Source organism: Charadrius vociferus, unplaced genomic scaffold (assembly GCF_000708025.1).
Source record: "Charadrius vociferus isolate BGI_N301 unplaced genomic scaffold, ASM70802v2 scaffold84, whole genome shotgun sequence".
In the NCBI taxonomy this organism is placed as follows: domain Eukaryota; kingdom Metazoa; phylum Chordata; class Aves; order Charadriiformes; family Charadriidae; genus Charadrius; species Charadrius vociferus.
Window position 1 is genome coordinate 11,388 of NW_009647941.1, and position 14,566 is coordinate 25,953.

At 44.4% G+C, this 14,566-nt stretch overlaps 1 protein-coding gene across 1 annotated transcript in view; it reads left to right on the top strand.

The window, feature by feature from the left end:
• LOC104284840 (zinc finger protein 367-like) overlaps nt 1-10,795 on the top strand; it is a 19,346-nt gene extending 8,551 nt beyond the window's left edge. The window contains exons 3-6 of the mRNA XM_009883213.1: nt 4,738-4,888; nt 7,307-7,426; nt 7,831-7,969; nt 10,564-10,795. Of these exons, the coding sequence (XP_009881515.1) occupies nt 4,738-4,888; nt 7,307-7,426; nt 7,831-7,969; nt 10,564-10,795 (642 nt within the window). The remainder of the gene's footprint in view (nt 1-4,737; nt 4,889-7,306; nt 7,427-7,830; nt 7,970-10,563) is intronic.
• Nucleotides 10,796-14,566: the final 3,771 nt, after the last annotated feature.

Here is a 14,566-nt window from a genome sequence, read left to right on the forward strand (position 1 = left end):
AGCAGGTCAAGGGAAGTGATTCTGCCCCTCTACTCTGCTCTCGTGAGACCCCACCTGCAGTACTGTGTCCAGCTCTGGGACCCCCAACATAAGAAGGACATGGACCTGCTGGAGCACGTCCAGAGGAGGGCCACGAGGATGATCTGAGAGATTTGGGGGCTGTTCAGCCTGGAGAAGAGAAGGCTCCAGGGAGATCTTATTGTGGCCTTCCAGTACCTAAAGGGGGCCTACAGGAGAGCTGGGGAAGGACTTTTTACTAGGGCATGTCGTGACAGGACAAGGGGGAATGGATTTAAGCTGGAAGAAGGCAGGTTTAGATTAAATATTAGGAAGAAATTTTTCACTTTGAGGGTGGCAAGGCACTGGAACAGGTTTCCCAGAGAAGTTGTTGAGGCCCCATCCCTGGAGGTGTTTAAGGCCAGGCTGGATGGGGCCTTGGGCAACCTGGTCTAGTGGGAGGTGTCCCTGCCTAAGGCAGGGGGGTTGGAACTCTATGATCTTCAAGGTCCCTTCCAACCTAAACTGTTCTATGATTCTATCCTGTAAGACTGAAAGTAAATATGACCAAGATTGAAAGGGTGTCACTGAAGAATCAGAAATGGTGTAAAACAGATTACAAAAAAAAATCATCTGGAATGTGAACATCCAGTATCTGTTTCTATGATGTGAAAAAGTCCCAGTGATAGAGTATCATTCTAGAAATTCCACTCTCATTGATTGATAGAGTACTTTGATGCATATTTTAAACTCCCAAGTGGTTCATCTAGCTTCTTTGGCCCTAAACAGGTGTTAAAGTTTCTGCATATGCATAAGAACTTTGCAGAATTTATACCCTAAACAACGTGCTCGCCACCACTGACAGCTGCTCTCTCATTCAGCCTCCTCAACAGGAAAGGGAGACAAAACAAGATGGAAAAGCTCCTGGATCAAGATAAAGATGTAACCCCCTTTACTAGAACTCTTTGATCCTGACCCATCAACCAATTGCTCACCCAACCTATTATGGACTTTTTGTCCAGAAGGATACTGTGAAAGAGAGTATCAAAAGCTTTGCTTCCCTTGGTGCAGTGCTTGCACAGTGTCAAGGCTTTCTTTTTCCTACTCAGCAAGTAGGCTGGAGGTGTGTAAGAAGTTGGGAGGGGAAGTAGCCAAGACAACTGACCCCAAACAACCAAAGGGATATTTCATACCATATGATGTTGTGCTAAGCAATAAAAGCTTGGGGAAAGGAGGAGGATGCAGGGTCCTTCATAGTTATGGCATTTGTCTTTCCAAGTAACCATTTTGCTTGCTGAGGCCCTGCTTTCCTGGAAATGCCTGAACATCTGCCTGCCAATGGGAAGTAGTGAATACATTTCTTACTTTGCTTTGCTTTTGCACACAGCTTTCCTTCATTAATTAAACTGTCTTTATCTTGACCAATATCAAGATAAAGTTTTTCAGGTAGGCAGTGATGACGTAGTGAGAAGAATGCCGAAGGGGAAGCTTCAAGCAGCTTCTCACAGAAGCCACCCCTGTAGCCCCCCTGCTACCAAAACCTTGCCACACAAACCCAATACAGAGTTTTCCCACCAAGTTTCTGTGATTCCTATGACATCATAACTCTCAGACTGGATGCAGATCTCCAGTTCCTCCTGTTTGTTGCCCAGACTACTTCCATTGGTATACGTGCAAGTGCATGGTGGTTGGACTTGCCTTTGGAGAGGGTTGGGGAGCATTCCTCATTACTCTGGTAGGTGCGCTCATCCACCCTGTTGCTTATGGATATACATGTGTCACAGCTGTGGATTCCACCCCCCAAGTTCATTAGTTTAAAGCACAATTCACTAATACAGCCAATCTGCTAGCAAAGATTCCCCTGCCTCTTCTAGATAGGTGGATCCTATCTCTCCCCAATAGGCTGTATTTGTTGAAGCAAGCCCCATGATCGTAGAAAGCAAAGTCCTGGGGCAACGACACCAGCCACCAAGACAGATGTTGATCTGCATGATGCGTCAACTTCTGCCCGCACCCCTATCCCTGACTCACAAGACAGAGGAGAAGATCACTTGGACCCCTGTCCCCTTCACTTGTGCCCCCAGGGCTCTGAAGTCCTGCTTGATCTTGCCCAGACTATGCTTTACTGTGTCATTGGTGCTCACGTGGAAAAGAAGTAGGGGACAGTAGTCTGCGCTTTTAATCAGTTGTGGCAGTCTCTCTGTGACATCCCAGATCTTGACTCTTGGCAAGCAGCAAACTTCCCTTGACTGTATATCAGGCCGACAGATGGGTGCCTCAGTGCCTCTCAGGAGAGAGTCGCCCACTACTAGCACTCGACGCTTCCTTTTGTGGCTTTTAGTGTGTGCAACTGGTGTGGTTTCTCCCTGTGAGTCTTGCTCATTGGCTTCACCCACTGCCAAGAGTTTGTATCTGTTGCTGGTTGATACATACGAGGAAGGGGAGTGAAGTGATATCCTGTTGCCACGAGTCACCAGAGACCATGGCGCCTTCTTCTCCAAGGTGCTGTCTGTTTCCTGTTGACACTCTTTGTCTGGTAGTCCTTGGAGGTCAGTGCCACAAGGCCCGAATATTTCTTCTTGCAAAGTCTTGAATGTACTCTGTTTCTTGTTCCCCTTCCCTAATACAGCATAACCTGCTGTTTTCCTCCTGCAGCTCCTCCACCTGCTGCCTGAGTGACTCCACCAGAGCACACCTTGCACAGGTGGAGCTTGCACCCTCCTCCACTCAGGAGTATGGGGTGCAGTCTTTGCAGCCCTCCACCTGGACAGCAGCTTCCTCCGCTCGTCCCATGATAATCCTGTATGCTGCAGAGCGCAGGCCTTGCCTGGTCTCTACCACCATGCTTTTGACAACCTCAAAGCACTGCCTAATAAGCCCTTTTAATTCCCTGGAGACCTCAAGCTGCTGGGTAGGCTTGCACAGCCACCAGCTTGGGGTGGGGTCACAGGGGGGACTGTCAGCAGAAGCCTGAGGATGAGCAGAGCAGGCAGCAGCCCAATAACTGGCAGAGTGCACAGCCCTTCATGCAAAAACTGCTGATGCAGCTTCCAACAGACGTTGCTCCCTGTTTGCACGCCCTGGTTGTTGGTGCTCCCTAGGGACCAGTTACATGCAGCTTTGTGTGGCTTGAACTGGCTGCGGGGACCACTGGCACCACCCAACTCTTGCCCGAGACTTACTGCCAGCTGGCCAGTCCATCCCACACACACAGCCTAAGGGTGTCAGGGGCCCAGAAACCCTCTCAGACACCCCCAGGGACCTCAGAAGCCTCCTCTCAGCATGCGGCAACTGCTGCTGCTGCTAGTGTCAGCTTCCTGCAGTTTGAACTGTCTGTAGGGACAGGTGCTGACAGGAGCCATTTGTGAAGGACTGTATCCTGTGGGAGGGACCCCACGCTGGAGCAGGGGAACAATGTGAGGAGAAAAGAGCAATCTCCCTGTCCTTATCTCAACCCACGAGCTTTTCATCTTATTTTCTCCCCCTGTCTTGCTGAGGAGGGGGAGTAAAAGAGTGGCTTGGTGGGCACCTAAAAAAAAGGCGGCCAGCCAAGGTTAACCTGCCACAAAATCAAAGCTCCAGAATGAAAAAAAACCCCAAAACCCCAGATGCACCGAAAGCCTGGAATGAAAAAAAACACAGATGCCCCAAAAGCCCAGAACTAAACAAAAAACACAGATGACACAAAAGCCCAGAACTGCCAGATGCCTCAAAAGCCAGGAACCAATAAAACCCCCAACCCCAATCACACAAAAGGCTGGAACAAAAAAAAAAGCCCTGTACGACCTGAAAGCCTGGAACCAAAAAAATAACCCAGACACCCAGAAGCCTGGAAGGAAACAGCCTCAAGACCCCAGAACTGCAAAATCCCAAAGCCCAAGAATCCAAAAGCCCCAAAATACAAGAAGCAGAAATCTCCCCCCAAAAAACCCAGACCCAAATAAGACCCCCAGCCCCCCCCCGCCAAAAAAAACAACTCAGACACTAGAACCCCAAAACTAAACCACCAGAATCAAAAAATACCCAAACAACCCAAAACCCCACAGTCGAACACCCCAAACAACCAAAAACCCCAGAACTAAAAAAAAAATATAAAAAAAAGCCCAAGCAACCCAAAACACTGGAATGAAACACCACAAACAATCCAAGATCCCAGAACGAATAAAACCCCCAACAACCCAGGACCCCAGAATGAAAAGAAACCTCAGATGACCCAAAAAGCAGGAACCAAACTAAAAAAAACCCAAAAACAACCCAAAACCCTGGAAACCCAAAAACTTGTAGCCAAAAAAATCCCTAGCAACCCAAAGCCATGGAATGAAAAAAAACCCTGATAACCCAAAACCATGGAATGAAAAAAATCCAGACAACTCAAGGCCCTGGCATGGAAAAAAAAACCAAAACAGATGCCCCCAAAGCCCCCATATGCACACATCTCCCCCCCCTGCCTAGTCCTGACACCCCCCACACCTACCCACAACCCACCACATGTACCCCACAAATGCACCCCACACAGCACCCATGTATACACCACACACCCCATGCACACACACCCTGGTTTCCTATGTATTATTAAATCAGATCCTTCATTTTTTTTTGAGCTTATGTAAGCATACTCTGTGTGTGGTTGCTTGTGGGTTGTGTTGTGGGTTTCTTTGTTCAGGGGAGGGGGGATATTCTTTGCTAAACTGCTTACATGGAAAAGTATGGCACTTCAGTTTCTTAATCATTTTAATGCAGGACAGGATAAGACGTGGCCGACCAAGAGCAGACACAGTTCGTGATCTAATAAATGAAGGAGAGCATTCTTCTAGCAGAATACGTTGCAATATCTGCAACAGGGTCTTTCCACGAGAGAAATCACTACAGGCACACAAACGAACTCATACCGGTAAGTGAAGAGATTAAAAGGAAGATGTGAGTAGCTGACAAACACTTATGAAGCAGTTGGGAAGGCAAAAAAGAAACCCCTTAACCTGTTAATATCTTACTGTAATTGTTAAATTAATCATACTTTTCTCCCAGGGCTTGTTAGTGTAATCAAAGGAAAGTCTTTCTGTAACTGTTTTTGTCACAGGGTAACCACAGCAGTAATTTGGGCTCAAATAGTAAAGACATATAGTGTAAATATTTTATCTGCTGTTGTCTTTCTTAATAAGAGAAAATATTTTTCCTGAGCTTGGTGTTCTGTACTTGGTAGTATTTTTCCTTCTGACTACTTCTTCTCTGACTTCTGTTTCCTTCTTTTGTGTAGATTTTTCACAGTAATTGAATCATAGAATCATTTAGGTTGGAAAAGACCTTTAACATCACTGAGTCCAACTGTTAAACTAACACTACCAAGTCCACCACTAAACCACGTCCCTAAGCGCCATGTCTACATGTCTTTTAAATACCTCCAGGGATGGCGACTCCACCACTTCCCTGGGCTGCCTGTTCCAATGCTTGACAACCCTTTCAGTGAAGAAATTTTTCCTAATATCCAATCTAAACCTCCTCTGGTGTAACTTGAAGCCATTTCCTCTTGTCCTATCACTTGTTACTCTGGAGAAGAGACCGACCCACCCCTCGCTACAACCTCCTTTCAGGTAGTTGTAGAGAGCAATAAGGTCTCCCCTGAGCCTCCTTTTCTCCAGGCTAAACAACCCCAGTTCCCAGTTGCAATAAAGTCTGAACTATTGAAGACACATAAAGCCTTGGCTGCTGTTGTCTCTTTTTCTGACTCAAACAAGACAAGTCTGTGGATACTAATACCAAACACCAGATTCTTCATGCCTTTTGGTCACAAGATGCTTTCATTTCACTTACTTGAATTACGTATTGAACTTGTGTATTAAACACGGGCTACTTAATTGAGCAGAACTCACCTTGATGTTATTCTTCTGACTTAGTAAGTCAGTGTTACTTTCTTTTAATTGTCCTTTCTGAGGAGTGGTGGTATGGCACACCTTTGCAAACTTGCCACCCAATCATACTATCTTGAGAGACAGAGGAGAAATACCTACTATCTCCATTCCCCTTGTTGCAGCTTACACGGGGAAGTCGTTCTTGATGGTTGGCCTAAATTCTCTTGGCTTGAGTCTAGAATGAGTTTCTCTTCTGACCTCCATTTATTCATCACAACTTTTTTCAAATAGTCTAGTAAAGTTCTCTAATAAGATACTTCTTAAACTTTATACATCCCTATATCATTAACCTCAGTTATTTTACCCTGGCTCAGTTTATATTAATGATAAAATGTATCTGGTTGCAACTGGAATTAAATTGTTTGCCTTTACTTTGTTCTACCTATACTGTAGGATGCTATCTATACAATATACTGTGTATGTTTCATTCTACCTAACTACAAGTATCAGTTCTAGGACTTATCTCAGTGCTTTAGGAAAGTTTTATGTCCAAAAAAAAGTTCTTAAACAAACAAACAAAAAACTCTAAGCCCTCAGTCTTTCATGATACTCTCTGAAAGGCAGGATGCAGTGCTCAAAGGGAAAACATTGTCAAATTCTTCTCTTCTCTGGAACTAAAGATGATGAGATGCTGCTAACACTGCAGAACTACAAAACTGTAGCCTTTCTGGAAACCTGGCCACTACTAAGTTCACACATCTGCTTGCATGCTGAAGCAGAAGTTTTCAAAGGAGAAAAGCATAATATTGCTTGCCACTGTCTTACACACCAAAATGAACAGAACTAAGGATGACTTCTTGATAAGGAGTCATCTTATTTGCAGTTGCTGTAGTGCCCTGTCTGCCTCACTCAAATTCCTACTGCAGTCCAAAAATCTGGACAGTGACAGGGAGGAACGTCCAATCTTATCATGGAGGGGGGAAAAAGCGAGGCCCATGATTTCTCTGAACTGCTGTCAGCCCATTCTTTTTATGCTTTCTAGAATTATCTTGTACTTGAACATACCAGAAGCTGACTTGAGTATAGATTACTTAAATAATGTGCAAGATTAGGAATATGATAAAGGAAAAAAAGAATTTTGTTTTTTTTTCTGGGGAAAAATGTATTATCCAGTAGCATTTAATACGTACTTTAAACATCCGTTTGGGGTAAAAGTATATCTCTGCTGTCCAGTACACTAAGGCTTTCTGAGTAGATGTGAGTATGAGTGCATAAAAGGAGAGCTTGTTTGTGTAAGTCTCAAGCCAAGGACCACCACTGGATAGTATGACTTCTATATTCAGCTTTCATAAGTCTGTGTGTGTGGTTGTGGTTTTGGGTTTGGTTGGGGGGGGGTTGCTTTTTTTGTAGCATTTTTTTGTTTGTTAGGGTTTGTTGTTGTTGTTGTTGTTTTGTTTTTAAAGGTGAAAGACCTTATTTATGTGACTACCCAGACTGTGGGAAAGCCTTTGTTCAGAGTGGACAACTCAAAACTCACCAGCGTCTTCACACAGGGGAAAAGCCTTTTGTCTGCTCAGAGAATGGTGAGCCCTCAGAGAATAACTCGTGGCCTTCAGAATTAATGTCATTCTAGTACTGGGAATGTATGGACGCTCATGTGGCAGCGATCTATAAAAACTTTGGATCTTAATTTTAGAGGAGCTTCTAGGGAAGGGAGAAGCCGCACAGAAGCTGTGCATAATCATGCAAACTTAGATATAAGGATTGCATGCTTGATTATATAAGCCAGGTTATCAGTAATTGTATCAGTTGATACCAGTGCATAAAATTAATGGGTGTGTTATGGGCCTTGCAACTAGTGTGCTGTTTTCAACTGAATCCAGGTTTTTGTGGAGTAAGGAGCATCTTCATCCCACAGATGTTATGCTAACATGTCAGTTGACTGATTTCCTTAATATGTTCTCGAATGTTATTTTGGTTTTTTAAGGCTGTTTAAGCAGATTCACACATGCAAACCGTCATTGCCCCAAACACCCATATGCCCGGCTGAAGAGGGAAGAACTCACAGTCAAACTGAGTAAAGAACAGACGGCTGACAATAAAGCTGCAGCTGAGTGGCTAGCGAAGTAAGTTTCCTTATGGTGTGATCTCTCTCTAAACATAACACAGAGTGGCCTAAGAAAGTGTTTTTTTCTTAGGGACAACAAAAAAAAAGAGAAAAACAATAAACAAAACCCAGCTGTTCCTTTAGTATGATTCAACCCAGCCTTGCCTTTTGTTGCAGACCCCTGGTTAAGACAAAGTTCCTCATGAGGCTTTCTCATCTGTTTTTCCTTCTCTACTTAAATGCTTCTCTTTGCTTGAACAACACCTGCTAATACCATCTTAGTTAGTGCTACGGTCATACTGCTGAATTTGCATCTATGGAGGAACAACAATCGTGTATGCACAGGGAGAGCTGACTGGTGGAAATACCATGTAACAAAAAGATATCTGTGAAAAATCATCTATCCCTTGGGCACTTCTGCACTTGAAATGCTGAATAAAGGAGGCTTCTGACAGCTTAAATAGTGCCATAAAAGGATTGAAAGAGAAAAAACAAATGCAGTGATTAGTCATGCGCAAGACAATACTTGGAAGGTTTATGCTAGCTTTGAACAGTCCAGTTCAGTCCAGGAGGTTCCTCCAGTGCATTGATGATAACTTTTTGACTCCGGTGGTAGAGGAGCCCACAAGGAGAGGTGTACTACTGGACCTACTACTGACAAACAAAGAGGGACTGGTGGAGGATGTTAAGGTTGGGGGCAGACTTGGCTGCAGTAGTCATGAGAAGACAGAGTTCAGGATTAAGTGCAGTATGCACAAAACGACAAGTAGGATTGAAACCTTAGACTTCAGAAGGGCAAATTTGATCTCTTCAAGAAACTGCTTGGAGAAATCCCGTGGGTGTGGGCTCTAGAGGGTAGAGGGGCTCAAGAGAACTGGTTGATATTTAAGCATCGCTTCCTCCAAGCTCAGGATCGGTGCATCCCGAAGAGCAAGAAATCAGGCAAGGGAAGCAGGAGACCTGCATGGCTGAGCAGGGAACTCCCAGAACAAGCTGCTCCATCATCTTCCCAGGGATGGAGGTGAGGCTGACCGGCCTGTAGTTTCCCGGGTCATCCTTCCTGCCCTTTTTGAAGACTGGAGTGACATTGGCTATCCTCCAGTCCTCAGGCACCTCACCTGTCCTCCAGGACCTTTCAAAGATAATGGAGAGAGGCCCAGCAATGACTTCCCCCAGCTCCCTCAGCACCCGAGGGTGCATCCCATCAGGCCCCATGGATTTATGTATATCCAATTTATCTAACTGATCTTTAACGTGCTCCTTGTCAACCAAGGGATAGTCTTGTTTCCCCCAGACTTTCTCTGTTACCTGCAAAGTCGGGGTCTCACAAGGACTGGCCCGAACAGTGAAGACAGAAGCAAAGAAGGCATTTAGCAACTCCGCCTTCTCTGCATCATCCGTCACCACAGCACCTGTCTCATTCAACAACGGGCCCACATTTTCCCTAGTTTTCCTTTTGTCTCCTATATACTTAAAGAAACCCTTCCTGTTGGCCTTGACATCCCTCGCCAGGTTCAATTCCAAGGCTGCCTTGGCTTTCCTTGTTTCCTCCCTGCATACCCTGACAGCATTCTTGTATTCCTCCCAAGCAGTCAGCCCCTTCTTCCACCTATTGTAAACTCCCTTCTTCCACCTGAGCCTTTTCAGAAGGTCCCTGCTCAGCCAAGCAGGTCTCCTTCTCCCCTTGCCTGATTTCTTTCTCTTTGGGATGCACTGATCCTGAGCTTGGAGGAGGTGACGCTTAAATAGCAGCCAGCTCTCTAGAGCCCCCTTACCCTCTAGAGCCCTTTCCCATGGGATTTGCCCAAGCAATTCTTTGAAACGATCAAATTTAGCCCTCCTGAAGTTTAGGGTTTCAACTCTACTTGTCATTTTGTCTATTCTACACTTAATCCTGAACTCTATCTTCTCATGATCGCTGCAGCCCAGTCTGCCCCCAACCTTTACATCCTCCACCAGTCCCTCTTTGTTTGTGAGTATCAGGTCCAGTAAAGCACCTCTCCTTGTAGGTTCCTCCACCACCTGAGTCAAAAAGTTGTCATCAATGCACTGGAGGAACCTCCTGGACTGTACATGCCCGGCTGTGTGGCCTTCCCAGCAGATATCAGTGTAGTTGAAGTCCCCCATGAGAATCAAGGCCTGTGATTGTCAGGCGATTCTCACCTCTCTGTAGACTTGCTTCTTTTGAGTCTAGAGAAAAGAAGCCTGAGGGGGGATCTTATTAGTGCTTACAAATACTTAAAGGGAGGGTGCTAGGGGGATGGGAGCAGTCTTTTTTCAGTGGTGCCCAGTGATAGGACAAGAGGTAACGGGCACAAACTTGAACGTAGGACGTTCCATCTTAACATGAGGAGGGACTTCTTTCCTTTGAGGGTGGCAGAGCACTGGAACAGGCTGCCCAGAGAGGTTGTGGAGTCTCCCACTCTGGAGACATTCAAAACCCGCCTGGATGCCGTCCTGTGCAACCTGCTGTAGGTGACCCTGCTCTGTCAGGGGGGTTGGACTAGATGATCTCCAGAGGTCCCTTCCAACCCTGACCATTCTGTGATTCTGTAATGGTAGTTCTTACATAAACTGTACATAATTTAAAAGCATTCTTCACCTCTGATGTAGATACTGGGAGACTAGAGAACATCGTGCTCCCACTTTGAAAAGTAAAACAATCCAGAAAACGGATCAGGAACAGAAGGACCCAATGGGATATCTTCAGTCTGATGAAGAGGATGGTGAAGAGAAAAATAGCGCTCATTCAACTGCTTGCCGCCGCCTCCAGGAACAGCGTGAACGCATGCATGGTGCATTGGCTCTTATTGAGCTTGCAAACCTAGCTGTGGCACCGCTGTGACAGTAGCATAGGAATGGAGTCTGCCTTTACGAAGTGGTGGTACTTGGTGGTCCTTAACCAGTTAGATCCTGGGCATAATCTAAGCACCTTATTTACTTATCATAGGCTGCTGTTCTGTAGAATTTAAGAATGTTGTCGCCCCATAACATGGGGTGAGAGAGTTGCACTTTTTGTAAGGTAAAAGACAAATGTAAAGTTTAAGTGTCTTGTAAATATGGAACTGCATAATGCAGAGTGGACAAACTTCATGTTGTGGGAAGCTAGATTTTTGCAAGGTTAACTCAACTCATTTATTTGAAACCGTTTTCACAGGAAGCACTTTCTGAGCACAGTGTGATTAGCAGAATGGTACATATGGCCAAAGAAGGCTGAGAAAAGGGAAAGTATCGCACTGTTTAAGCAAAACTATATGAAACGGTACATCTGAAGATACTGTAAGCAGCAATGGAACCAAGTTTTCTAATGTCAGTATATTTTTACCTATTATCACTAAGGCAGAAGGCAAAGCTTAGCCATCTCAACTCGTAGAGGGGAAGAGACTGCTTCATGCAGGAAACTGTAAGATAGTTCAGGATCTTCACTGCGACTGCTCAAGATATGAGACTTGACTTTGCTATTTTATGGTTTTGTGTTTGATCTCAGCAGAACCTCTTGGTTTGAGTAGCACTTGTTATTCCTAATGTATGATGTTAGGAACTTTTGCACATTGTTGGGTTTATCTGAAAATGATTAGTCTTGCAAAGTCTAGACAAAGGTAAACAATTGGTAATATTTTTTAAGATATTTTTGGACCCTTTAATGATTTGGCACTTGCTTTTGTTAATAAAGGGGATATTGACAGGATGGTATTGATTTATACTAAACTATTTTAGATCTCCTATTAGCAAACACTAAGTCTTAAAAGTATTGCTCTTATATGATTATTAGCAAATAGAAGCCTCCATACTTGCTGTGCATAAAGCCGCCTTATTGCTTTACTTCAGGATAACATGCCAATTTTGTGTTCATTAACTTTAGCACAGCTATGAATTAAACATGGCAAAAAAAAAGTATTAACTAGAAAACAGGCTTCCAAAGGTAGTTTTGAGTATGTTACCTCTGTGATTTCATATATTTCCCAAATAAATGAAGGTACAGAACACTGCCTAGTGCTCTAAGACGCAGATAAAAAGCATTTAGCAGTACATCTTGTCACCTCATGAGTATTGTGTATTTTCAAATACCATTGTCTCATGATGATCTCTTTCTGTATTTTGCTTGGAAGGCAACCAGAGATTCCTAATATGCTATGGAAATTTTGTTTCCAAATTGGATAAACTCTTTAGTTGAGCTGCTGCTTTAGTGGATGTTAAGAAGTCACATTTACTGACCCGCTTGCTCTTAACTCCCCCCTCTTGTTGAAGGTCAGGAAATTCAGATAAAAATTCAGACTTTCCCTATTTCTTAAGTGAGAAGAAAAAAATTGTTCAATTACTCGATGTAGACTGACTAGATGCATACAGATGTTTCAGAAAAGTACTCATTCTACAGCAGAAACTGAAATTGTTGGGTTATGTTCTTTGATAATTGATACCTGTTGTGGTAGAAAATTTTATTAACCCAGTTTGTTTAAAATAATGTATTAATGCACTTCAGTTTTGGTCTTTGAGGCTTAAAAAAAAGAAACACTTCATAGTCATATCAGGCTTCTTAGCCTATGTAAAACTACTTGACAATTCATGGGTGTGGGTTTAGAATTTCTCAGTTACACGATTTTGACTGTTCAGTTGGCTGCATACAAATAGCCTGATCCCAAAATGTGCCTTGAGCATGAATCTGTTGTACTTGTGAGTCATAACTTGGAATTGCTCGTGAGTGGTATTTCACAGGGCATAAGACAAATCACCAGTCAGTTGCAGATCCAAGTCATAACTTAATTCAACAGAACTGATTTTCCCAGTCAGCTGTAATGCTTTTGACAACTTTTGACAACTTGGACAAGGGAAGAGCTACGAATGTCATCTGTCTGGACTTCTGTAAAAGCTTTGACACAGTCCCCCACAACATCCTTCTCTCTAAATATGGAGAGATATGGATTTGACAAGCAGTGTCCCTCAGGGGTCCGTGTTGGGACCAGTACTGTTCAATAACTTCATCAATGACATAGACAGTGGGATCGAGTGCACCCTCTGCAAGTTTGCAGATGACACCAAGCTGAGTGGTGCGGTTGTCACGCCTGAGGGACTGGATGCCATTCAGAGGGACCTGGACAGGCTTGAGAAGTGGGCCCGTGTGAACATCATGAGGTTCAACAAGGCCGAGTGCAGGGTCCTGCACCTGGATGGGGGCAACCCCTGGTATCAATACAGTCTGGGGGATGAAGGGATTGAGAGCAGCCCTGTGGAAAGGACTTGGGGGTACTGGTAGATGAAAAGCTGGACATGAGCCAGCAATGTGTGCTCTCAGCCCAGAAAGCCAACCATATCCTGGGCTGCATCAAAAGAAGCGTGGCCAGCAGGTCGAGGGAAGTGATTCTACCCCTCTACTCTGCTCTGGTGAGACCCCACCTGGAGTACTGCATCCAGCTCTGGAGCCCTCAGCACGGGAAAGACATGGACCTGTTGGAGTGGGTCCAGAGGAGGGCCACAAAAACGATCAGAGGGCTGGAAGACCTCTCCTATGAAGAAAGGGTGAGAGAGTTGCGGTTATTCAGCCTGGAGAAGAGAAGGCTCCGGAGAGACCTTATTGAGGCTTTTCAGTACTTAAAGGGGGCCTACAGGAAAGATGAGGACAAACTTTTTAGCAGGGCCTGTTGCGATAGGACATGGGGTAATGGCTTTAAACTAAAAGAAGGTAGATTTAGACTAGACATAAGGGAGACAATTTTTACGATGAGGGTGGTGAAACACTGGACAGGTTGCCCAAAGAGGTGGTAGACGTGCCATCCCTGGAAACATTCAAGGTCAGGTTGGACGGGGCTCTGAGCAACCTGGTTTAGTGGTAGGTGTCCCTGCCCATGGCAGGGGGGTTGGACTAGATGACCTTTAAATGTCCCTTCCAACCCAAACTATTCTATGATTCTATGATTCTATTCTATAACTTGCACAATACTTCTTTCAGTATGACAAGTACACTGAATTCTATGTAGCTGTAGAAAAAATTCAGACAGCTCAAGTACTTTTGTGTAAGTAACAAATTTTGGGTAAAATAACAAGTAAAAAACCTGAGGTGGAAGACTGCTTTTTGTTTTATTAAAAAGTGATTGCATACAAGAAATACTGAAGTGTTCTATGCTTCATAAGATTAAGCTGTAGTTTGGCATGCCTTAACAGCAGAAGAGTAAATGTGCTGTCATTTTAATAGGTGCTTTGAATAAAAAGTTGATTTAACTTTGAACTTTAGTTTACATGTGTGTGGTGGTGGGGAATTTGTATTTTACCCCTTGAGGCGAATTAAACACACGTTTGTGCTTAAATAAAAAAAAAAAAAAATTAATGAACAATGCATTGGACCGTTCTACCGCTGTAGCGGTTCTACAAGGAGTCTGCAAAGATGCGTCACAAGTAGATTCCTTATATACACTTGCACCAGTACCAGTCCCATGAGTGTAGGCATGGGGTGCCTTGGTCCAGCACTGGATTCATCCCCCAAAGCCAGCTCTGCTGCCCAAGGAGGGCTCCCAAGCACTTGTATTCCAGGATTTCGACAAGACAATGCTGTGGCTGTTTCTTATCTAATCAGCAAGGGAAACTTCACTCCCTTACAGGGAGTTGTTCTGTCTCTGGCATTCCT